The sequence below is a fragment of the Sceloporus undulatus genome, chromosome 6 (assembly GCF_019175285.1).
Source record: "Sceloporus undulatus isolate JIND9_A2432 ecotype Alabama chromosome 6, SceUnd_v1.1, whole genome shotgun sequence".
Classification (NCBI taxonomy): Eukaryota; Metazoa; Chordata; class Lepidosauria; order Squamata; family Phrynosomatidae; genus Sceloporus; species Sceloporus undulatus.
In genome coordinates this window covers 21,607,654-21,633,529 of record NC_056527.1, presented here as the reverse complement: position 1 = coordinate 21,633,529, position 25,876 = coordinate 21,607,654, and the positions used below count along the sequence as shown (strand labels likewise).

Here is a 25,876-nt window from a genome sequence, read left to right as displayed (position 1 = left end):
CAGAATCATAGGCCAACACTCAGGCACTACACCATGCTGTCTAAGCTCTATTATACTTTCCCTATAAAACTGAAACATCTTGCCATAATGATTTATAGGAGAGCTATTGCACACACAACTTTCCTGTTAATATGTACCACAATATTTTCCAGTTTAAAAAAAAAATCTGCATAAGTCATGGTGGACTGATACTTGTGACTACTGTACAATACACTGAACACTCAAGAGCATAAGCATACCTATCTTTTTGGACTTAAACTAAGGTGCTTCTGGTCCAGGGATGGGGAACGTATGGCCCTCCTGCTTTGGGGGGAGGATTACTATTCCTATCATCCTGGACAACTGGTTGATGGGAATTCATCACCACCTAAAAGCCACTCACACTGAGCTACTCACAAAACAAGTCATGATAGGAAAAGGCTAGCTCTTACACACAACAGCCAATGACCATTCACAAACTTTCTCAGACCTTTATGGAAGTCATCTAAAAAGATGGCCATCAACATCTTGGGGAAATACGATGTATTTTGTTGATGCAAACCTCTCTTGAAGTTAGACTTCATAAGGGCCTCATAACAATCAGAGCAATTTTATGTATGTTACTGAAAAGGACATCCCACTGTTTTCAACAGTGGTTAATCTGAGGTAATTGTGTGCAAGAATATGACCTTCAAGCTTTTATAACTTTAGCTATTCCTTCCACATTATTCTTGCAGACACAGCAATCAGGACTCTACAAAGCATCATGTACAGTACAATCTCCATATCCATGGATGCCACCATCCATGGCTTGAAATTTTTTTTTTAAAAAAAAGCCAGAGCACAAACCTAGATTTTGCCATTTTATATAAGGGACATAATTTTATGATGCCATTGTATATAATGCCACTTGAGCATCCGTGAATTTTGATATCCGTGGAGGGTCTTTGAACCAAACCCCAGCAGATACCAAGGGCCCAGTGTAATATAAAATAACTTCATACTTTGTATAGTGCTGGCAACACTGCATGTTCCTTTTCTCTGCTATAGCACTCCAGATTGGCATTTTCTAATGAGCTTTCCACAATAGCTAAGATATCATTTCTATCTGCACATGTCTAATTGTGAATCCCTTAATGCATATTCAGACAGTTGTGTCTGCAAAAGGACATTTTTCCCCCCATGGGCTTCTGCTAAATTTCATCTTTCACTTTGTTTTCCAGTAATTTAACTACTGACAGAACTTTTTCAAGCTCTTTAGTCTCATCACTGCCCTGAATCACTTGCAGCCAACTGTAGACTTTACTACTTCAGTATTATACCCTTACTCCAGAGCACGTCTGAGCAAGTTAAACACCTGTTCTAATACATATCCTTGGGGAACCATACTGCTGAGTTCCTCCACTGTGAAAGCTATTTAACTCTTACCCTATGTTTCCTGTTTTTTAACCAATTATCACTCTATAGTTTTCATTTTAAGACGTTAAAGACAAGCTGTGAAAAAATTTTTTTCAAGACTTACACCACTTAATCTTTTGTTTGCTAGCACACTCTATTTTGGCTAAATACAATGGTTCCTTCTGATCCATGAGCTTTGGATCTGTGAAATCGACTGCCTGTGGATCATCATGCCTCACGTTATTAAATGGCAGCAATGTGAACGTGGACAAGCTAAAGTGTGCATATTCAAGTCACCACCATTTAATATTATGGGGCATAATCAGCCACACCTTTGAGCATCTACCACGGAGGGGGTGGTCCTGGAACCAAACCCCAGTGGGTCTAAAGCAAGCTTCATAAAAATTGATACATACAGTCAGTTCTCTATATACACAGATTTTTTATTCATAGATTCAAACATCCACAGCTTGAAAATATTTTTTAAATATTTAAATAACAAAAAGCAAACTTTGATTATGCCTTTTTATAAAGTGGACACCATCTTACTATACCATTGTTTTCAATGGGACCTGAGCATCCATGGATTTTGGTATCCGCAGGGAAACTTGGAACCAACCCCCAACCAACAGCCCACTATATGTCCAACATTTAATGGCACTTTCCAGCAGGTCCCCTCAATGAAGGATTGAGCTGTGAGTGGCATTGCAGCTGTGTCTCTTCCAACTGAGAGGACATCTGGCCAGAGTGGTTCATGCTTTAATTACCTCCCTGTAGGACTAATGTAATGCTATGTGGGGTTGCCCTTGAAAAGTGTTTGGTAGCCACAGCTAGTGCAAAATGCAGCAGTTAGATTTACCGTGTTTGCATTTTAGGGCCTATATAACATCAGTCTTAAAAGGAACTACACAACCTTCCAATTTGCTTCTAAACTCAGTTCAAGGTGCAGGTTTTGATTTATAAAACTCTGTGAGACAACTTTCTCTGTAGCAGCACCCTAACTATGAAATTATCTCCCAAGGGAGATGTGACCAGCTTCATGCCTTCTGGGTATCCGGCAGATAGCTGAAAATGTTATTTCAATTGAACCATCAAGTCTTTCGAATTAGGCATGGCTGCTCTGGTATGTGATTTTAGAACCATTTTAAAGGTGTTTTTTTTTAAACCCACAATATGTTATAGTCATATATTTATCTATTTAGATACTTTTAACCATTGTACATCACTTCAGGGGCCCTGGGGAACGGAGAGGCAACAAATTAAAGTTTAAATAGATAAATAACTATGAATGTTCTTCTACTTCTGTAAGCTTAAAAGTTACATTTTCAAAATGTTGATCTTTCTAAAAAAGCTTTGGTATCTTTGTTCCTTGCACAACAGAGTAAAGCAATTATTTCAGAGTCTTCATTTAAGTGATTTTTTTTTTTTTTTGCTCAATAAATAAGAAAATGTTTTGATGACTTTGCTTATAGGAAGAGATCCCCTTTGGAGGTAGAGGAAATTCAGATTAAAGCCAACAAAGTAGCTTTTCCTCCAAGATAATTTTTTCTGTCATTCTAAAACCAAATTCCCACTGCAGAAGGATTTTTTTGAATTCTAAATTAATGTCTTTTATTTGAGTTAAGTACATGAAAATCTAACAGACATCTTCTTATAAGTACAGTGCCCACCACTTAACATTACCAAACTTTGTGTCAGGAATTGCATTTGCTTTTGTCCTGCCATAATATATGGGAAATTGGTGTGATGGATTATACAATATAAATGAACATGGTAGCTACTTGGTGATCTCAGACACAGGTGGGGCAAAAAGGCAGAGGGGAGGTAGACGTGACTCAAGCCTGCTCATGGCTGTTCCATCTGGAAAGGTATGTGGTGATGAAACAACAGAGAGGTGGTCTGGGGAAAAGAATGGGAAATATGTTTATTAATTAAAAGGAATGAGACTGTAGCCTACCATGAGTTTGAGAAAATTACTGTTTAACTAGTTAATGTTAACAGTTCCTGTTTAGTTCTGACAATGAACATCACCGGAATGAATCTATTGTTATCAAATAAAGGTTTTCTGATAACATATACAGAGGTAGTTATGTTGCCAATATGGCAAAGCACCATATCATCCAAAATCTACAAAACAGTAATATATTGGACCACACAAAATGCACATTATACATGTTGCAAGCTTTCGAAGCTCCACTGGCTTCCTCATCATGCAAGGAGGTTAAAAAACACACAGGAGAAAGAGAATCAATTGATCATGTTAGTCACAGCCCTGCATTTTGCTCAAAATGCTGTGGCTGTTGTCCTCAAGGTTTTCGGAGTTTAACTATTGAAGCCTGGTTTTCTGAACTAGGAGTCCTGCTAGACTTGACAGCTTACCTCCTCTAAAAACTTAAGTCCCTTAAAAAGGGCTGGCAAAGGTGGGCAGGACTACCGCCAAAACTGTTTAGAACACTATAGAATGTTCTGAAGGGGGTGCTGTGCAGGTACAAAATAACCCAGTTGTGAGAGTCACAGGGACCACGAAGAAGAAGATTATATCTAAATTATAGTTGAATTCTGTTCAATATTTCTACCTCTGAACATGCTCACAAAGTAGCTTCAAACAGCACTCAAAGGCATAGTCCTTGGCTGTAGTTGCATGACATTTTTGAGCCAGAAATCTTGACTTATTAAATCACAACCATGGTTTTCCCATAATCCCTCCTGTCACATGAGTGGTTAAACAAACCAAGCACAGATAGCTGATAGTAATCACTTCATATGGGACTTCTATGCATCAATTTTTTCTCTTTTCCATTTTATGCCTGATATCAGCAAGACTGGATGAAGGTGAATAACATGGAGTTTTACTCTTACAATACAAATGTGCTCCTGCCTAGTAAAAAGGTAGATCAGTGAATTGGTGTTCAACCTGTGGTAGATGGGATTATAATCACCCTGAAGACAGAAGCGGGGGGGGGGGGGGTTCAAAGTTTAGAATGGATACACTCTTGGTTTATGCTCTGAGCCTGGATGCCTAGCTTTCCGTGATGTCCTCAAATTTACACAATTAAAGCTGGTAAATCAGCTGCATCCATTTCTGAAAATACCTAATCTAGTTATAGTGGTGCATGACCTATTTACAAAACATATGAATTACTGTAACATGTTCAATGTAGTGTTGCTTTCATAGATTCTTCAGCAACTGCAGATCGTTCAAAAGCCCACACCCAGCCAGCTGACTGGGGTTGGTTAAAGGGAGAACACAACTCGCTTGTTTGCAACCTGAGGCGGTCAACATGTGGATCACAGGCTACATGGATCCCTAGTGCAGACCACGGGATCCATAGAAGCTCTTCAAAAACCCCATGTCCTTCCCCCAGTTTAAAAAACAATTGCTTGATTTGGGGGTTATATATATATATTTGGGGGGGGGACTATTTTTTTACCACCTCAGATTTCCCAAAACTGCCTAAAAAGGCAACAGACTACTCCCCTACCCCTGTTCCCCAAAACGGATTAGAGAGAGAGGGAGGGAGGGAGAAATAGAGGGGGGGGGGAAGAATCAGTGGAAAATCAGCCAAAGTGATAGCCAGAAGTGACATTACATCACTTCAGGTTAGCTGAAATGTGCTGCTGCAGCCCACTGGGTAGACACAAGGAAGAAAAATGGTCCTTGCCCACTTCTATTATAAAAGATTCACCAGCCACTGGCCATCCATCTGTTTTCATCACAATTCACACTGTAACCTAAAAAGCTCTATATTGCTTGGGACCATGCTAATCAGAAGGAGTGTATTTCTCACAGAGGTCTGACCAGATTATGACATTTTCAGGAGGAAGCCCTTGTGTTGGCAACACCACCCTTATATGTGCAACTGGCAACACGAGATGGAGCCTTCTTGGTGGTAGCAACCATGGCTGTGGATTTTCCTGCCAAGAAAGATTAGGTTAATATTTTTTGTTCTCCTGCTGTCAGGCAAATACATTTTTATTCAGGCATACTTCTGGCAACTGACTGGTTGAAAAAAGGTATTTTTTTTAATGGATGGATGCTGCTGCACTATTTAACTAACAGAGTATTATTACTACAATCTGTTCAACAATGTATTTAGCATTATTATTAATTATCTTTTTAAAAAATCTGTAACTGATTTTAATGTTGTAGTGAGACATCTTCAGTCCAATCCTGGAAGAAATGAAGCTAGGACCTGTAAAATGACAGGAAACCCTAGTTTAAAGCTATCCTGTCTTGTTTGGGTTGGGAGAAAATAATAATCCAAAGGTAGAAATGTCTCTTGTACAGAAAGAAAAACAGAAATGACATTTACAGGTGCACCATCACGTCTGACTATTCCCATTTTCAAATGAAGATTTAGAGAAATCAGATCTGCAAACACCTTCTGAATTCAATCACATGCAGACAGTGTCCCTGTGTAAGTAAAATACAGAAGGGGGAAAAAGCCCACACAGCATTTACAATTTTCAGTTCTTGAGTTGCCTGTTAAGATGTTTAACACAGAATGGGCACCACATGTCTAGTACAAATATTCTAAGTGGTAACACAGTTGGCAATGGAATGAGATTTCTTTCTGAAGACAATCTGTATGACATCATGCCATCTGTACAGCAAACATGTTTTTAAAAAGTCGTCGAGATAGTTATTTTAAAGCACTGTGGTTCAGAAATTTTGTTAACACGAATGTCAGCTACAAATTATGAAAACATAAACATGAAAACCACATGCTTGTGACTCTCACAAAACGCTTAAATGAATAATCTTGTAAGTTAAGAAGTGTGGTGCATTCAACATGCACAGGTACAAAAACAAAAAGACACAATAGAAACTAGATAAGAGAGAGCAGATGATGTAGCATGTGTTTATAATGATCAGCACTGCCAAGCTACATGAACTAGAGACATTTATATTGATACATTTTAATATTTTAATGTGTAATATTTTTTACATTTTAAAATTGTTTTTGAAATTTTATATCTACTTTTTTAATGTGTTTGTATTGTTTTTAACTTGAACTGTTTTAAATATGTTGTTAGGCGCCTTGAGCCCCTATATCAGGAGAAAGGCTGGGTACAAATAACACAGAGGACAGTACTGTAATAACAATAGCTTGTTTCTTCTTGTTGTGTGCTTTCAAGCTGTTTCCAGCTCATGACAACCCTAAGGTGAGCCTATCAAGATTTGTTCAGAGAGTGTTTGCCTTTGCCTTCCTGAGGCTGAGAGATTATGACTTGCCAAGGTCACCCAGTGGGTTTCCCTGGCTGAACAAGGATTTGAACCCTGTCTCTAGAATCATAGTCCAATGTTCAACCACTATACCACATAAAGGGGCCTTTTTAAACTTCATTAGAGTTGTCTAACGAAAGTAGGAGAACATTTTGTTATTAGTAGAATCTTTGTGCTAGAATTAGTACAGCCTGGGAAACTGTAAGTCTTGAGACGTTCTGGCTACATCTTCAGTGTAAAGTTGCAACAACAACAACAAAATACAACCATCTCAATCTAGACTCACACATTTATGATTTAGACACAGGAGGTGATTCTGTCTGGTCGGTATTTCTGTGCTGTACCTTACTGACAAGCTTGTGCCACATGGATCAGGAGGAGATTGGCATGCTTGGCTCTCCAGTATAACATGGTCTTGATCCCAATTTTTGGGCATACATTTTTAGACCTATAGATAAGTATATAGGGTAGGTCCAAAATATACTGCAGAAATAATCCAGTTTGAGACTGCTGTAACTGCCCTGGCTTAATGCTAGGGAATTCTGGGAAGTGTAGTTTTGTGAGACATTTAGCCTTCTCTGCCAGAGAGCTCTGGTGCCACAATAAACTACAATTCCCAAGATTCCCTAGCACTGAGCCAGGGCAGTTAAAGCGGTCTCAAACTAGATTATTTCTGCAGTGTGTTAGAATAAAGGCTTTTTCTCAAAAAGTGCTTCTACCTCTCACACTCCTCTTTCACGTGCCTTTCCTTAGTCTTTTCACTTCACTACAGGGAGAGGGAGTCTCTGCAGCATCAGAGATGGAAGCAACCCCAAAGTAACTTCCTGCTGAGTTACTGAGGAAAAGGGGGCTTAAATCAGTAGGTGGTGGCAGCTCAGTTTGTATAAGAGGTCTCAGGGGTTCCTAATCCAGATCAGGCAGACGCAGGAAGAGGACACATAGACCCTTTACGAAGGGCTAGCTGCTTTCATACCTTGCAAATAGGCTTTCCCAGACCTAGAAAAATCTGCTATGCCACCACAGTGGAAAAAGTGTGTAAGCCTTCGGTCTAACCACTGAATCATTCTCACTATGTCAGGTGCCCCTATGCACATTTCTAAATTATTTACCATTTCTCACAAATTTGGAAAAATCACTTTGTAAATGTCATGTTTTCCCAACACTTGGCACATAATTTTAAACTAATTTATTGTTAATACACATTACAATATTAGAAAAATAACTCATTGAATTATTTTTGCTCAGCACATTACTTCTTTCAACATTGAGACTGATAACACATCAACACAAAACTTGAAAAATTTATGTCAGAACGCTTCTAAAGAATGTCTTTCAAAAATAGCTTTATAAAGTAGCTAGAAAACCATTGCCCAATCAATAAAATAGCATTATTTGCACACACTACATTACTTTTAAAATGCAACATCACTGTGCCCTATTTAACAAAAAAGATAGTGACTCATTAAAGGTAATGACATTGCTAGTAATGTGTTACTTTCAATTTCTTCATTCTTCAAACTGGAACAGAAACACTTTTTTTCAGTTTTAGAGTTTTTAGCTGTAATTCTCTATGGCTAAAATGAAACATATTTCATATGAAATACATCCCAGATATACTGAAAATAACTTGTAGATCATAACCAATGTATTTGTTCAGTTGGTATGTTTGCACATTACACATACCTAAAGGGGTCCATAACTGTATCTTTATAATGACTAAACTGCATGAGCAGTAAAAGAAAAGATGGCATTCCTCATTTTACAGACTTCTTGAGATATAGTATAGATACCCACAACTCTAGATTTGACAGAAAATATAGTCTGAGAAAATGATTAATATTTGATAGTGAACCTCCTCAGATGATTATTGCTTCTTGGGAAATGAAGGCAAACTAGACGAGACTGGACTTCTGTCCCATGTTTATCAGAATTTTTCTAGTAAATGTGCTAAACTTAAGCAGCTCTTAAATTCCTATCCATTTTTCCTTTCATGGAGTTTAGACAGTTCCAAGAAACTACAGACATGAAAGGTGACCTGATCTCTCTTTAAAAACAGACTTGGTCAACTTGCAACACAAAATGTAATTAGTACATGGGCCAAGGAAGACTTTTCTAAGCCAACACATAAGCCAACATTCTTGTTTTATTCTAGTCGTTCCAATAAGATCACATTATTAGAAAGATTCACATCAGTGACCTCAGATCAGAATAGCACCCAGAAACTCAGAAAAATATACTTGGGTTTAAAATTTGCATAGGTTTAGCATCAGGACCTCTGGTACAGATGACAAAACAACAAGTGTAGACTTTATTTATCCTGTCTTCTAGTTTAATTACACTTCAAGGTGTACAAAATTAAGAAAAGAAATTCTTACAAAATTAACACAACAAAAGATTGGGGAAGGAGAAATAATAGCAGTTAACAGTAAAGACAGGTGTTTTTTTTTTAAAAAAAAATAAGACCTTTGCCTATTAGTCAAAAAAGATTGAACATAAAATGCGCCTCTCTAAGAAGACGATGCCAAAACCACAACACCAATTGCTAATATTAATAATGTAACTTTTTTCAACCAAAGATAGAGTCAGATATCTCATTTGTCAAGGGAAATTAGAACTCCTTTGAGATCAAACTGAACAGCAGATCAAACTAATTGCCTGCTATAGATATCTCTGGTCTTGTATGAACAAAATCAACCTTCTTCTAGTTCATTTTTTTCAACACTGATGCAATGTGCTCTTGATACTCTGGTTAAAGTATTTTACAGAAGCCAATGTTTCCAACTAGCTTCTGGGCCAGCCCCTCATTATGAACATTATATAGCCTCTCAGTGGTGAAAGTTTAATGCTAGCTTATCCCATTGAACTCAACAGTATCTAGTCAGATGCAGTTTGAAGACGAGACATCTCCATAATTCAAATTCCCTAAAGCAGCCACAAATCCTGATGGACTTCAAGACTGCAAACCTGAATTAAAATTTATAAGTCAATATCACTTAAACATATTGTTTTGATGTTTCAAATATTTCTGGTCATGGGGAGGGATGGAGAACTGTTGCCTTTTAGTTATTTTTGGGACTGTAAATCCCACAACCATTCACTAACGTTACTGGAAGTGAAAGGCTTCCAAAAACCCATCTGCACTGTCAAGGTGCCTAACTCTGGTGTAAATGATTGCCACAAGAGCCAATGAAAATCTCTTTAGTTCCTCTTTTCTTTCCTCTACGATGAAGGTATTTTCTCTCTGAAATGGGAAGCAAACATATTTCATCTCCTCATACACCTTTCCTCTCTAGTCTAGGCAGGGATCAACCACAAATTTAAAAAGACAGGATATGCTTCACTTTTTCTTAATCAATCAATGAAATCATAGTACTATTGGAACAATTATAAACACATAAGCTATAAAGCATTTTTACAAATTGGAGAGTACAAAATATCTGAATGTTTATCATTTTTGACTGGAGACATCCATGAATCATTCTACCAAGTTTATTCTATACATGATCAACTTCAATATATTTATAGGCTGAACACAATTTTCAATGGATGCAAGCCAATTAAAGAGTCTTACTAGAATTTCAGTTGACTTTGTTAAAGGAAATTATTTTAAATTAATGTGGGTACTGAACTGCTGCCATATTTTACCTCAAAAATATATCCCGTCTAATTTTTGCTGTGAACATTTGTTTATTTAAGCTAAACTCCAGGCCTTGAATGTTGACCATGAAGGAGTCTCAGATTTCCTGCTACTATTTTGTGCTACCTCATTCTAAACAAGGGCAAACATCATATGTTTGTTACATTAGTGTATACTGCCAAAACATCACTATTAAATGAAATCATCTCTGTATTTTTGGTAGAATCCTTTAACAACTACCATTCCTCACAGACATACGGAGTTGAAACAAGGCTGTTTTGTTTTCACTGGGTAACTGTTTGATTCTTGGTTTACTAGAGACTGCTCAAAATGTTTTTCCATGAGCACTTCTCAATAAAAAAATGAGCATTTAAGTGTGGTTTACCTTTACCAACGAATGAAGGCTTTTTTCTCTAAACATATCCCAAAGGAAGGTCAGGTCTTCCTGGCTGTCCACATGTGGCTGCAGCTGGGCTGGCAAGGAAGCCAACAGCTCATACAAACCTATAAAGTGAAAATAACATACAAAGTGAAAGCTAAGGGTGATCTCATTAATTTCACTTAGCCCTCCTGTGTAACTTGCAGCCTGCACCATTTTCATATTAAAGTAATAGTGAGCATGGAAGTAGCCAACAAAACATTAAAGAGCCAGAGAAAAGTTTGATTTTTTTTTTCAAATGAGAAGTTACTAGCAGGGTACTTTTTACTTTATTAACAGTTGCTAAAGCTTCTATAGCAATATATTTACTTAACACTGGACCAAGAATTCATAAAGCTTTTTGGAAAGGGACAAAACCCAGAAACACATACATTCCTTTGCTTAATCGTTATTCCATTTCCCTTGATGTTAGAATGAAATGAGTCATGAATAGGAAAAACATCCTTATAAGAACAGAAAATGGATAGGGTGGTCCATTAAAAAGAATTTGTGGTTTCTCTAAATATTTCTCACCAATACACTGCTTTTGTAAAATATCTAGTATTTAATACATGCAGAGAAGAATAAAACTTCATTGCTAGCTATTCAGCAATCAACTCTTGAGCAAAACTCTTACATGCTTAAGTTACATTTTGTCAGAAAAAATGCACACTTATCCAAGCTTCTCTACAGGATTAAAGCAATGGCTAGTCCCAGTTATTTGTAGCACATATCACAGCAGTTTCCCAGGGCAGACAGTAGCACACTGTTTTCACAGTAGCATAGAGCATAAAAATATCCATCATATTGCTGTCCAAGAAACATAGCAGCATAACTTCCAGCAGCCTTCTCTAGGGAAGTAACCTGGCATAAGCAGATATCAATTCAGAGCACATGCTTACTTTTTCTAGTGTCATATTTTAGAGGGTGAGGTAGAGAAAAATATCTCTCTGCCATTAACTAGAGCAGCAAAAACTGATAACGTCCTGGCCTAAATGTGACCCTACTATTATTCTTATTCCATTGCTACAATCCTTACTATAGTTCCTAGGAAATACGCTCCACTGAACTCAGCATGCCGTTTTTCTGCCTAAAAATGTTTTTGACCAGACCAAGTATTGTTCATCATAAGAAAAAAATTCTAAAAAAATCCCTACTAATCTGCCTTCTCTCAAGCTACTCAGTAATCTATGACTGTGACAATCATATCGTTAAAACATATCACTCAATACCTAAAGTCAAAAATGTTGCACTTGGAGGGATCAGATGCTCTGTCTAAAATTAAATACAACACCTTTGGGAAACGGTGTAATGTATTTCTATTTTTTTCCTGGCATTACATACTAAAGTATGCTGGGGGGGGGGACCTTACTCTTTCCAGGCATCATTTCTGATGAGTTTTTGGGAGGCAATGTTCATATTACAAATCTTGCTCTATTTTAAACCTGCTTTTGCTATTCCTGTTGCAGGTGGGAGAGTAAGAACAGTAGAATACTCAAATCACTACAGTTTTTCACAGATGAAAAAAAAATATTGAGCTGACACCAGTTACACATAGCACTGGCACTTAAACTGACAGATCAAAAGTTCAACCCTCAATTCTTGGTTCAACAGATAGCTTTACAAAATAAAAACACATGGTGTAAATGTACATACAAGTGTGAATATAGCATCATGTGTAGGACTGCTGTCTGAGCATTCACCAACACTAGATGGAGCCACATTTATACCAAGTGGACAGTTTAGCATCTACATTTTATTTAAAGCAGAAAAGGTTCAACAAAAGCAAATACTGGAAATTATATTTCAAAGGGCACCAGCCAAGAGAACATCAATGATCTCTTCTTGCATCCCATTTTACAAATAAGATTTAAGTATAAAAATTAAACACTTCAGTTAACTCTGTGCAGTGACTTCGTATTTCTTCTCGATGCATAAAGACAAATTATACTGCTGAAAACATGGATGGAATGTTTTCAAACTTTATGCTTCTAAAACTACCACTAACTGGACATCTATAGTTTGAGGAAAACTAAAACTAAATCCTTATAGCAATATATGGTGTTTGAAGAACTTGTTTTTTAAAAAATCTATTTTTATACTTTAGATAAAACCCAATGCTTTCATTTTCAACCTGTAATTGAATCTCCACAGAACAGTGAACCCAGAAAGAGGCTGCTTTAGAGCCAAATATGGAAGGAAAGTGTCTGAGATTTTAACATGCAGCTTTGACTGCAGACATCTTACACTTTCTGTATCTTGGGGAAAAGTGGGTGCTTTAGATCTTTAACTTTGTACCAACACCTAGGTAACCTAATGTCTGTGTATTTGTTAAAATATTTCAAGCTTTATATCAGAATATCTCAGGGCAGGGTGCAACCTTTGGGATAACTTTAGAACAATTTGAAAAAACTTATTTCAAAGACAAAGGCATCTTCTAGCATCTTTGAGACTAACTGAAATAAGCATGTAGCATAACTTTTTATATATAGGGTCTACTTCCTGAGGTGCAATTTAAATAAATCTGCAATCCAAGGGATGAAAGAATGAGCCATGAGTTCATTGAGCTCCAAATACTTAAGTGAACAGCTAAGTTTTAATTTGGTATCAAAATAAGGCCTATGTTGATACCAGCTGGACCTCCCAAGAGGACAGCATAGCCAAGAAATTTCATTCTCATTTCTCCACCTAGTATACTACTCCTATGGTGGGACTCAGAGGAGAGCCTTCCCGTTAGATCTTAATGAACATGCAGGGGTGTGTGTGTGGGTGTGTGTGTATGTGTGTATGGCGAATCCATCCATCAAACCTCTATGCCACTTAGGAATTTAGTGTTTGATTGATGAACAAACTATTCATCTGATCTTTTCATATTTTGATTTATTCGGCACTTTGGTCATGAAGTTCAATTCAGTAACAGAAAGGAGCTATACTCGTTTTAGATAGATTACATATTTTTTCCTGTTACTGATTTATTTGTAAATGAGACTTAGATTACTCAACATTCCTAACAATGCTTGATCCAACTGCTTTCCCAAAGCTTTTGAAAAGAGGATAGAATGCATGGCTACAAAATGACAGAACTTTAGGTTGTTCGTGGAAGTAGTTTCACAAGGTAAACTGTGTTAAAGGAGGCCCCAGAGAATTAAAAAACTGGTACCAATTACTGGAGCGTGGACTTGTAAACATTGTCTACAGTACATCCGTGATGCTGTTTTCCTGAACTTTATTAATCTTATTGAATAAACGGACACATTGTCATAACAGTAATTTTATTTTTTAAAGACTTGCAAAAAGGTAATAAAATAATTCTTACAAATAATGGAAAATGAAAAAGCACACAACTTTTTCCAGTTCTAGAGAACAGTTTCCGTTACTATTATTTTCTACACAAGACAGCTAGTTCCTAAGAGAAGAATAAATGGCTAAGAAATTGGGGAAAGTGCTCACGTGGTAAACCACTCAAGAGTCCAGATGCTCAACATTCTTGACATCAGAGTGGAAAAATTTACTGTTAGTCTAGAGAAATTTAATATCACCATTCTTGTCATATCCCTCATAGCTTCATTATTAGAACAAGTCTGTAGAAGCTATAAAGGAAGACTAAATGATAAAAAAATATGGTCACTGCGTTCCATCACTCTTACATATTACAAGAAAGTGCTAATCATGTCAAAGAGATTTTTAATCAGTATTATAACAAATGGATGTTCATTTACTTTTCATTTGTTAAAAAATTTATTACCTCAAAATGTTGAACCATGATGCCAAGCTAAGACTTCAAATTTTTACTGTAACTAAGGGGTAATAAACACTAAAGAACATATACCTAAGCCCAGAACAACACTATAAAATTTTACTGTATTAATAAAACAGAACACACCAACCTTTTAAGTTTCTCACTTTGACAATAGTCTAATAATCAGTATGGTTCATTACTATTTCTAAGAGGCTTACATTTTTCACAACTACAGAATCACGTAAAATTGGCATATTTAACAGTTCTATAAAAAGGGTCAGATAATATTTGTTATACAAAATTAAATATCTATTTTTAAAAACTACCTACATTCTGATATTTACTACTCCATAGTACAATATACATCAGCATTAACTGCCCCATGGGATGACCTCTCACACTGGGATTTTGGTTGTTGCATGGGATATTTTCTACATAGACATGTGTATAAATAATAGGGATTAATTCACATCATAAAATACCATAATAAATAAAGTTATATACCAATTAAATATACCATATAAACAATCTTTAACAGAATTGGGCAGACATTGAACAGTTCTAAAAACTGTCCATTGTTTTAGACGTGAATGAGCATAACTTTCCATAGGTGTATACACTACTACCCAGTGTTTTTAGATCACGCTCGTATCTGGTCAAGATTCATAAGCCAACAGCAGCTTTGGAATACTGAAGTAAACAGTGAAAGTGACTTCAAGAAGAGACTTCACTCGAATTCATCTACTTGCCTTTAAGCTCTTCTAGCCTAAGCTCAAATTACACAGAAAGAACTATAATGTATTAGTGAATTTTGTATTATTAGTTGGCTGCTCCAGAAAGGCATTCCTTTTTGCCATGTGTTGAGAACATCTGGGTTGCTTTCAAGAAATAAGTCTAACAAGATCAGACATAAAACCAATTTTGAAAATTCATTTCAGAAGATGCAAGATGACTTGTATACTTTCAGGATTCTATACATTTTGACTAAGAAACTGGAAAAATTGTAACATAGCAGGATATCAAGCAAATTCTTCAGCTTTAGTCAATGAGAAGGATGGGTAACATGCATTAGGTACAAATAAAATCTACTGTTCTAAAATCTACAGAAATGTTTATTGTTAAATTGTTTACCAGCAGGTGCAAAAATAAGGACAGGTATATGTATCTGCTACCTTATATGAAGTTCCAACATACATTATAACTGAAACATATTCTTCACAACATGCTTGTAACGGGAGAACTCCTTGGATGTAAACTTCACACTTTTTTCAAATGTACTGATACTTAACATACAATATTATTTGTATGAGGTACCACAGATGATAGCATCCAACACTGCTACATATCCATTTGCTTTAAATTTAAACTAAACAATTACTAGTTCTTAATTTAAAAGTAAAGGTAAAGATTTTCCCATGACAAGATTGTCTAGTTGTGACTGGCTGTAGGAGGTGATGCTCATCTCCGTTACTAAGCTGAAGAGCCAGCGTTGTCTGAAGATGACCCCGCTGTCAAGTAGCCAGCATGACTGTATGGAATGTTGTTAGCTTCCCACCCAAGCTACTGTTTATTTACTTGCACTTTTTACAAGCTTTCAACTGCTAGGCTGGCAGAAGCTGGGACTAGTGACGGCAGCTCACCTTATCATATGGTGTTTGGGCCTTGAATTGCTGATCTTGCAATTGTCAGAGTCTGTGTCTTAGCCACTGAGCTTACTTTAAGTTCCATCAATAATATTTACTTCTCTTTCTTTAACTGTTTGCTTAAAACATACACTCAGCATCACAAAAATGAGCCTCATGTTACAGTCTGCTCTTATTATTTACTGAAATAGGAGTTGTTAACATAACTTGGATATGCAACTACAGTACATTCGTGTCAAAGTTCAGATGCCATCTGCCTGCACACAGGTTTTTCCCTGCAATATGATGCATTTTCAGTGTGTCCCATCTACATCCTTAACCTGAGTCACACACTTTTTTTCTGTGCAGCTAGAAATAGTTTAGGAGAATATACATACAGTTACACACAGTCAATACAAGCTAGCATCGAGAGAATTATCAACACCAGGTTCATTTACCTGTGTCACCTCCAGATCCAGTTGATAAAGCTGGCATGCTGACTACAACAAGGATACACACTAGAACAGCACTTCACTCAGACGTTGGTAGTAAGTTTCAGTTCAACTACTTGCAGTCACTTTCTCTAGAAAGATTTAGGCAATTTCGAAGTGTCCTGGAAAAAATAGAAACATACACAAAAAAATTAAAAGTTACTATTTTAAGTTACTGTAATTTGTCATTAAAACCTACTGTAGCAATTTGAAATCTATTTCCTCAAACCTGAACAGATGCTATTTCAGAATCTCAAAAAAAAATGTTGTCTCATTCTTTTAATCTCATTTATGTCCAAGAAAACATTAGAAAATAGCCAATCAGTTGTCTGATACAAGAGTCTTAAGTGCATGGAAGGGACTTGTACTAACCAGTTAAAATTTTGACTGAACCACTAACATCCTAACCCCAAGTATAAACAAATTCTTTTCAAGCTCTATGCTGTTTGAAAAGCAATTACCATATAGGATAGGAGACTGTTGTTCAAGAAAAACGAGTCTGTAAATCGGTTAGATAAAAAATATTTCATAGTTCTTTGTATCATGCTCCTACATTTCTAAGAGTCCTTCCTGATAAAGTTTCTATTCCACAGCAACTCAGCCTCACTAACAGAATTCAATCAGGGTCCACATGGCACTGTCTTCCATTTGTAGTCCTCCCTGTGTTTTCCCTCCATCATCATATCAATGAAGTCTATTAGGATGGCAAAGATGGTATAGTTGTGCATGTTTTTTCATTGGTACAGTGTATTCGTCTCATATGCGGGCACGCCATATGCACAGAACAGGCAATGGTGCATGTGGCAGCACACCACAGGCACAAGCCCCTCCACCATACACAGTATTTCCCTAATGTGGGGGGTCCCCCACGTAAGGGAAGGGCACACTGTTATGCTAGCCAATGTCTATCTGGAAACAACCTAAGAGAAAAACATTCACACTTAGTGAATGTAGGTAGGAGTTGTTTTATAGCCTGAGCACTCCCCCACCAATGATACTTATATTTTCCCACTTCTGCCTTATGGGAAAATAGTACTTCCTGCATTGTGTTATAGTCACCAGTCCCAGATAGTAACACAAGGACGCAAACATGCAATTGTTAAATTGAGATTTTAAGTTAGTAAAAGTACTTTTAAAAGACATATATTTACTGGCTACTTTTAAGAAGAAATGATATAATATGGAAGTTCAAACCAGGACCATGCTATGAGATGGTATCAACCATCAACAAGTTTACAAAATATGTCTAGCCCTATGTGCATTATGTCACTTCAATCAGTGGCCTAAGAGCCATAACATACTCCCCTCCTTTTTCCATATTCCTGGAAAGAATCAAAGGAATTCAAAGCCATGTGATTTATGTTCTGCAGATTATTTTCAAATAAGATTAGATCCTTTCCAAAATAATTAGTTTCAGCACCTTTACAGACGTTTCTAATGACTCAAAAAGGGAGCAAAAATATCAAGTTTGGGCTATATGTCATAAAAGTTAGAAGGTAACACTTTTCACCAGTGACCTTTGTAAATTTAAGGTTTACTATTATTAACAATACAACAACAAACAAACAAATCCTTACAACTATACAGACACTGCACTGAGTATTGGTTTTTTTCCCCCTTCTGGCAGTCCACTGTAAATTTCAATTGTGTTTCAGTCCATCTGAACAGCTTCACAATTGCACAATATTCTACAAAGATCCTGGCTAGTATACATCTCTCCAGAGATATACTCTGTCCACTGGGGGCAGGATGGGTGCGACACTGATGTTTCTAAGTCACAAAGAAATAGAAAACCATCTTGGGTTTGTTTTTGATAGCTCTAAATTTATATGTAAATTTCTCCATAAAAGCTGCATGCCAAACCCTTGATAACCTTCATGAATTCCACTTTGATGTTACTTCCATTCTAACTATAGAGATTACTTCTGAAATCACTTTCTTATTGTGGAGTTTCCCATTGTCCCCTATAAACATGGTAATATTGTCAGTACATTACACTATTATGTATTTTATTTGTCTCATGGAGATGAGTGCACCTCAGGGATGGGTGTTATCTCCGTGTTTTGTACTGAACTGATATACCATCTTCTGAGAAGTTTGGGTGAATTTGGGCAAGACGATTTGGGCAAGAGTACCAGGTATTGCCTTGTGTAAAGGCATCTGTGAAAAGGGACGGTCAATTTGACTGATCATTACCTTCTTTAAAGGTAAGAACATGATAGTTTTTTAAAGGTTTAAGGATTTGGTTACTGAATATTCAATAGACAGGTTAACACCATCTGAGTTTGTGAATGGCCCTATATGCATTTAATTTTGGTGGCCACTATGCATAACTCCTCCTTGAAGTACAGAAAAGCAAATATCTACATATAAGTTAGCAGATATATTTTTTTTAAGTAACTTGAAATGAGGCCAGGGACACACTGTACAAGTTTCACAAAACATCAACTCATGTTGATGCAAACGTAACATATACTTGTCAAGGCCAGGAACAATCTTTTAGAACTTGGACACATAGCCACACCACTGCTGCAAAATTAAACTGGTCATATCAGCCAACCAGCTTTTTTTTTCTTATGTGATCGTCATCTATTTCTAAGCTGCAAATCACAGCACTCTAATTCCACAGTGAAAGTATAATATCCATAATGAACATATGGATTCCAAAGTTACTAATTAAGATTGCAAATACTTAAGTTTAAAGAGTAAGGACTTATTCTTCTAGAAAATACTCAGTATTAACAACTGTGGATGCCATTCCTCCTTTTCTTTATTGTGGTTAAATTCTTCACTTTTAACTTTCAAACCCCTTATTTTAAAGAGCCGTGTGGTATGAAGTTATTCCCCCAGAATCTCTATGTATATATTAGAATTCAAAGACTATGTATATATTAGTGAAAATAAATGACCTGGTGAAATCTTTCCCAGTAAAAGCCTAATATTTTCTTGGAATGAAACAAGAGTCTTCTCCCATACACTTGTAAATTAAGTTACATTTTTTCAGTGATGTTTGCTTTGGCTAAATTTGTTTTAAAATGCTTTGTAATTTTGAATCAGAATCCAGCTATAAGCACTGGTGACTGTTGCATGGAATCGATTTGCTGCAACACAGAAATACCAGCTGTTATAGTATGTCCTGAGAGGGATTACCGAATATTCTTAAATTGAAGTTCAATCCATCTTTCCATAAAAACACAACGAAAAGCCAGGAACGTAAAAGGAGTATCAAGTGCACCTGAGGCATTTACAATACCCAATAGAACTGTTAGAACCAGCCCTTTAAAAAGGCTTATTTTTTGAAATTTCATTATTCCAGTTGTACCTTGCTTCTATATCACACTGTATCAGATTCTTCTGGCATTTACCATGTGGAAACAGTGAAATAAGTGAAGTTCAGTGATATGTTGAATTTCCACCAGGCCCTTAGTCACCTCTCAGGCTCCTGTAATACTTGCGACATCTAGTGGTTGTGTGGAAAAGTATGATTCCTTTTCTTTAGGATATTTAATTTTTATTTACTTATTACATTTATATTTCATTTTTTCTTTAAGGAGATCAAAGCAGAATACATTGTTCCTTCCATTTAAAACTCATAGCAATCCTGCAAGTAGGACATGGCAGGAGTGAGTGTTGTGACTGAGTAAAGATTTGAACCCGAATCTCCAAAGTTTTGATTATACAACACTGGCTCACAATAACGTTCAATATACTTTTATGTAGCCTTCATTCTCTTACTGAAAAATACATACGTATGGATGCTTATAGTAACACAGCAATAACTGAAAGAGAAATCACGTTAAGGAAAACTATGTATAACATAAGAAAGGCACGTAAGGGCAGCGCTTGCTAAAATACTAACATTTCGAAAGGAAATTATTTAACTGCCAAATACTTCACATGACTTCTCACAAATATGTACCATTATCTTAGCAATGGGACATTATCTCCACACTACTATATATATACTAATTCATACAAGAATTAAAATTTTAATAGAAGACTTCCTATGCTAAATCCCAGGTCCTTAAACGCTATGCAATAACAATTCCTGGAATTTGGTGAAATTTAGGTATTAGAAAAGCTTCCAACCACACAGATGTGGTAGCATGCATAAACTACCACTGAAGTCTTCTAACCACTAAGGTACATGTCAAACCCAACAAATATGGTACCAAAGTTAAAGAGAACTTTCACATTACCACAAGCTAAACTTTTAGCTGCTTAGTCTCAGAAAGCTGTATTACATCTTACAATTATTTTGCTAAGGAAAACATACAAATACAGTGCCTTAGAGAGCAGTATGACTGATGTATCTCTCTCTCTCTCTCTCTCTCTCTCTCTCACACACACACACACACACACACACACACTCACTCACTTTCCATCCAAAAGACTATGTATAATTAGGCACGAAAAAGGAAAATTCAGCTACTGTGAGAAGGTTACAAAGCATACATTTTATATGAATGTCTAAGAAAAAAAACTGCATATCCTTGGGAAAATTCAACTGTTTTGCTAGTCACTTTAGCAATTTTTTTCCATTGCTTGAACTGAGAAAAGCCATTTACAACCAAACCTGCAATTTTTGGTTTTCTCCACAGTTATTTCCCTTCCAATAATATAAAATAAAGTATGAACTATAAAAATGAAATTAAACAGATACTACTTTCTTGTTATTTGCATCGCAAAAACAAAGTATAGTGAAGTATTGCTATATAAATATAGCAAAAGAAAGCTCTGTCCATGATTGGAACTATTTTTCCAAAATAAATAAGTAAAGTAATTTAAAACAAAGTTCTTCCAGTTGTCAAAAGTATCAATCAAATGTACATTTCTAACCGTCCAGTATTAGCTTTCTCGATTTCTACATTTCTACCAAATAAAAATATTTGAGCAACCTCTAATAGTTTCTCTAACCAATATATATCCCAAACTAATTAACAAGTTCATAACTTTTTTTCAATGTAAGAGATTTCAATTTCAGAGAAATTAAAAAATACAAAATCCTGTTATCACCCAGAATTTGTTGCCAATAATTGTGGGTGAACTGCTGTGACTATCCCTCAATATATACAGTAGATGGTATGTAATATTTCCAGTAATAAAGACGCCTTAAATGAATAAATCTATTTCAATTGTGCTTATATTAGATACTAATGAAAAAGCAACTTATAACATACTGCCCCCACATTAAGGCTTAAGGAATCTAGCTTGATACAGTGAATTACATTGACTCGTGTTTCTTATAATAACGTTATCTTGAGCCTCCCCCCCCCCCCCCCCCCCGATATGGGGTTTGTGTTGAATGACTGTGAGAATGTTTCAAATACAGTAGTCATTTGGATTCAATACACAATTGATAAAGTACAGACTCCGTATTTGTAAATAATGGATCTATAATTGGGCAAGAAGGAGGAAGAAATCGTCTTCTACAAATCCTATATACCAGCAGTTCCCAACCCTTTAGGGCTCTGTGAGTCAAAAAGCTTGGGGACCCCTGCTATATACTCTATGGACAATATTTCTACTTTAGTTATCAAAATGCTTTGGTTATCAAAATGATGAAGTGAAATGAAGAGAAGAATAAGAACACTGAAGATCAATAAAAAGATAATATAGAAAATACAGTATAAATAAAATAAATAGATATATTATGACAAATGACTGGTTAGAAAATATTATTCATTAATAACAAACAGTGTTTAATGTATATTGACTTTGGATTTTGTTTTGTTGTGTTCTACATTTTATGTGTTATGTATGTCTGCCATTTTTTACAGTTTAAAAGGTAAATAAACCTGGGGGGGGGGGGGGGGGGGAAAGAAAAACCAAAATTTTAATTTATCTATTTCCCAGGCTTGAAGAGCAAAAGTCCATCTTCAAATATTACATCATATGTGCTTAACCGTTAGTACTAATAAGGAATGTCCCTGGACCATTTTTTAAAGATTATCCCATGCCTAAAAGAACTGATGTAATATCAGCTTTGCGTGTAGTTGCTAACCTCTGCCTGTCTTAGGTATTGAAAATACTGCATGCAATATTACTATAAAGAACTTATAAATGGATGGGTTTCTCATATCGCTAACTAAATTAATTGTGCACCTTCATCATGGGGTATTTTATTTTATCTTGGAACTCTACCAGACTATATTATGTCCTAGAATTAACTTCATAAATATGCAGCATGGTTTTACAAATCACTAGTTAACCTTAACACTTGCCTTATTTTTCACCAGTTCTAAACTGGTATTATAAAATCTACCCTCACACATACAAATACTTATTTGAATATACAGAACACTGATTTCTGTAACATCCAAGCAGAAAGAGCAGACATACTGCAACATCATCAATACTTCCTGCTGCATCAAAAGTTAAGAACAAAGAATAAAGTTAATGTGGGAAATACTACTGTCAGATACAGCACATAGCTTTCTGTATAATTTAGAGATCCAAGATTTCAGTGCAGGAAATATCCACAGGTTCCATATCTCAGTGAAACCTTCCCCCATTTGTATGGTACATGAACCTACACTGAAACTGCTTGTGCAAAACAAACACTGGAAGTCATTTCTTTGGCTGGAATTGACATAATCACAAAGAGATAAGTAATATCCATATCACAAGAAACTAATAAAGAATATACTTGCACAGAAATGTTGTCCCTTGTCAATACAAATACCAAGTAAGATATACAACTTGGATGTTTCTCTGGCAATGACAATGCCCTCAGCTTAATAAAGCTTTTGCAAGAAAGCCTAATGATCTTTCCCCTTCTATTTGGGATAGTATAAAATTCAAACTTTTAAACAATAAAAAGCCTAAAGCAAGCATCTGCTTAAACTGTCAACATTTAACAGTTGAGAGCTGCTGAAAACTGAAACAAATTTTAAACCTACATTCCCACATATTCCTTCCACTACCAAATCTATTTCACTAGAACTCATACTGCCAGTATGTTTCAAGTAGTGACAGCATCTGCATTTTACAGTTCACTGTAATGATGTACCGCGACAATGTCTGCAAACCTGATTCTGGAGAACTATTTTCCTCTATAAATTTCTAGACAGGTCATTTGCTATTTGTTTTGGTACATTAATTTCTACTTTCCAAAGAGATTCTTTTTAAAAAAATTAAATGTAAGTTATAAAAAGCATTTCAATCATTTCAAATGCACAAAACATTATATTTAAACTGAACAGAGCAAACAAAACTCTGCAAAATCTGCACTACAGCTAAATTATATAAGTACAAATGATTTGGCATGAATGCTGATTTGAAGATGAAACTTTTGCCTGAATTAATTCAACAGGAATAGTAGCGAATAGCATTCTGTTCATGCAAAAACAGAGTATTTCCTTAAGTCTACAAATCTGGAGCCAAAAGTATTAAACATGGTTGCAGAGCTAATGATCCAGTTCAGTTCTGGGAGTTTAAATACTCCTACAAGGCAAAGAACTTCGTTTGTGTTTAATTTTGCTAATTTTCTATTTGAGAGCCTAAAGTTATATAATACAGTTTCCTACTGAAACAGAAAAAAAACCTACTTCAGCACAATCATTTAGCTAAGGCTAGAATGGTCAATACAGCATTGTTCAGTTTGTTTTAACAACAAAAAACAAAACCCAGGAAATGTAAACCTTAACTTGGAGCCCCTGCATATCCTGTACAACACATTTTTATAACAGAAGGGGTTACTGTGATGAAGGCAAAGGAGTACTGAAGCCATCAAAGCCACTCACTTCCTCCAAAGAAATCTGGATTTTTAAATCAGAAAACTTTCACTTCCTCAGGAATCCTTGTATTTATTACTATTACAAGTAAATAATAGGTCACTTCCAGCAGACATCCCAGTAGTTTTACATAACAACAACAACAATAATAACAGTATTTTATTTCTATCCAGCCTTTCCAATAGGATCAAGGTGTCTTACAACAATAATATATTTCATCCATTGTTACAAACAAATATTAATGCACAAGAGACATCACCAGACATTAGTAACATTGTTCTGGGTTGTCTCTAACCAAGTACTAAGAATTTAATATACAGGTAAATTCTAATGGGAAACATACTTCATTAACATAACTTTTATAAATAAACTTAATTCCCATTATTCCCACAGGAAATACACTGTTTTCAACTGTGGCATCTCTTGTTTGTTGACAAAAGGAACAAAACATTGCACTGGATCCAGACTTAGTCATACTGAAAGTAGACCCAGTGAAATAAAGGGCATAAATGACTAACTCTGGATTCAAATCATCAAAGGTAGAAAAACAAAGTACAGTAATAATAATGCGCTAATGTTCTGTCTATAAGCAGTGACACTGCTTGTTAGATTCAGTATAGAAACCCAGCGAGAATATAAATAGTGTTTAATGATCTCATGCTTCCACACATAACTATTTCTAACTTTGGTCAAAATGAGCACAGGAATGCTTTTTCAGAACCTGGATGCTGGATATGTTGTTGAGGTATAATTGAATTAAAGTATACCTGACTTTATAGCAAATGCGTTCAAGCTTTTTGCCTATATTTGTAGACTCATGCCACCACATTATATTTTCAGTTAAATATGGAAAATATGGTGGCATACACTGTTAGAAATATGAAGTAATAAAAACAGTAATATAAAAGTTATGCCTTAGTCTAGATTCTAGGAAGTTTCATTATATAGGCTAGAAAGAGCTTTCCGCACATTCCCCCATATTTCATAAACAGTAGTGGTTTCTGCCAGAAGAGGGTGCCCATACTCTACAAGAAACATAATGCTCTAAACACATTTCTTGGCTTGTAGAAGCCACATTTGTCTAAATCAGGTCTCACATACTTTAAGCCTGCTAATTTTGCACAGAACTGGAAGTGGCGCCTCCCAATGAAACCATACATATTACCACAGGCACATTCACTTTATATTCTAACAAAAACTAGACCATATTTGTAAACACCATCTTGCCTTTTTCTTCTTCTCTGAATATTTGGCTATCCTGAGTGCAATTTTATTTTTTCCCTTCTGTGCTCTTTCTTCAATCCTTTCCAGACTAGTCCTTTATTAAATTAATACAATCTCTATTTCTCAATTTTTGGCAAAGGGGTCAGGCAAGGCTGCATTCTATCACCTTATTTGTTCAACTTATATGTGGAAAAATATCATGCAAAGAGAATGCTTAGACTCAGAAGAAGGAAGAGCAAAGATAGGAGGAAGGAACATCAACAATGTAGGATATGAAGACGGCACCATACTACTAGTAGAAAACATCACAGACTTGGGACAATTATTAAGGAAGGTCAAAGAAGAAAGTGCAAAGGCAGGTTTAATGCTGAACATAAAAAACAATGACCACAGAGGGTGAAAATA

General features: G+C 35.9%; 1 protein-coding gene across 5 annotated transcripts in view; it reads right to left on the bottom strand.

The window, feature by feature from the left end:
* Positions 1–25,876, bottom strand: part of MPP7 (membrane palmitoylated protein 7) — a 110,933-nt gene that overhangs the window by 59,280 nt on the left and 25,777 nt on the right. For all 5 annotated transcript variants that reach the window (XR_006104730.1, XM_042476137.1, XM_042476136.1 and 2 more), the window contains exons 2-3: positions 16,479–16,633; positions 10,627–10,745 (exon numbers count right to left, since the gene is read on the bottom strand). Coding sequence is in view for 4 of the 5 variants with exons in the window: in XM_042476137.1 (XP_042332071.1) it covers positions 10,627–10,745; positions 16,479–16,515 (156 nt within the window). In the remaining variant the exon portion in view is untranslated. The remainder of the gene's footprint in view (positions 1–10,626; positions 10,746–16,478; positions 16,634–25,876) is intronic.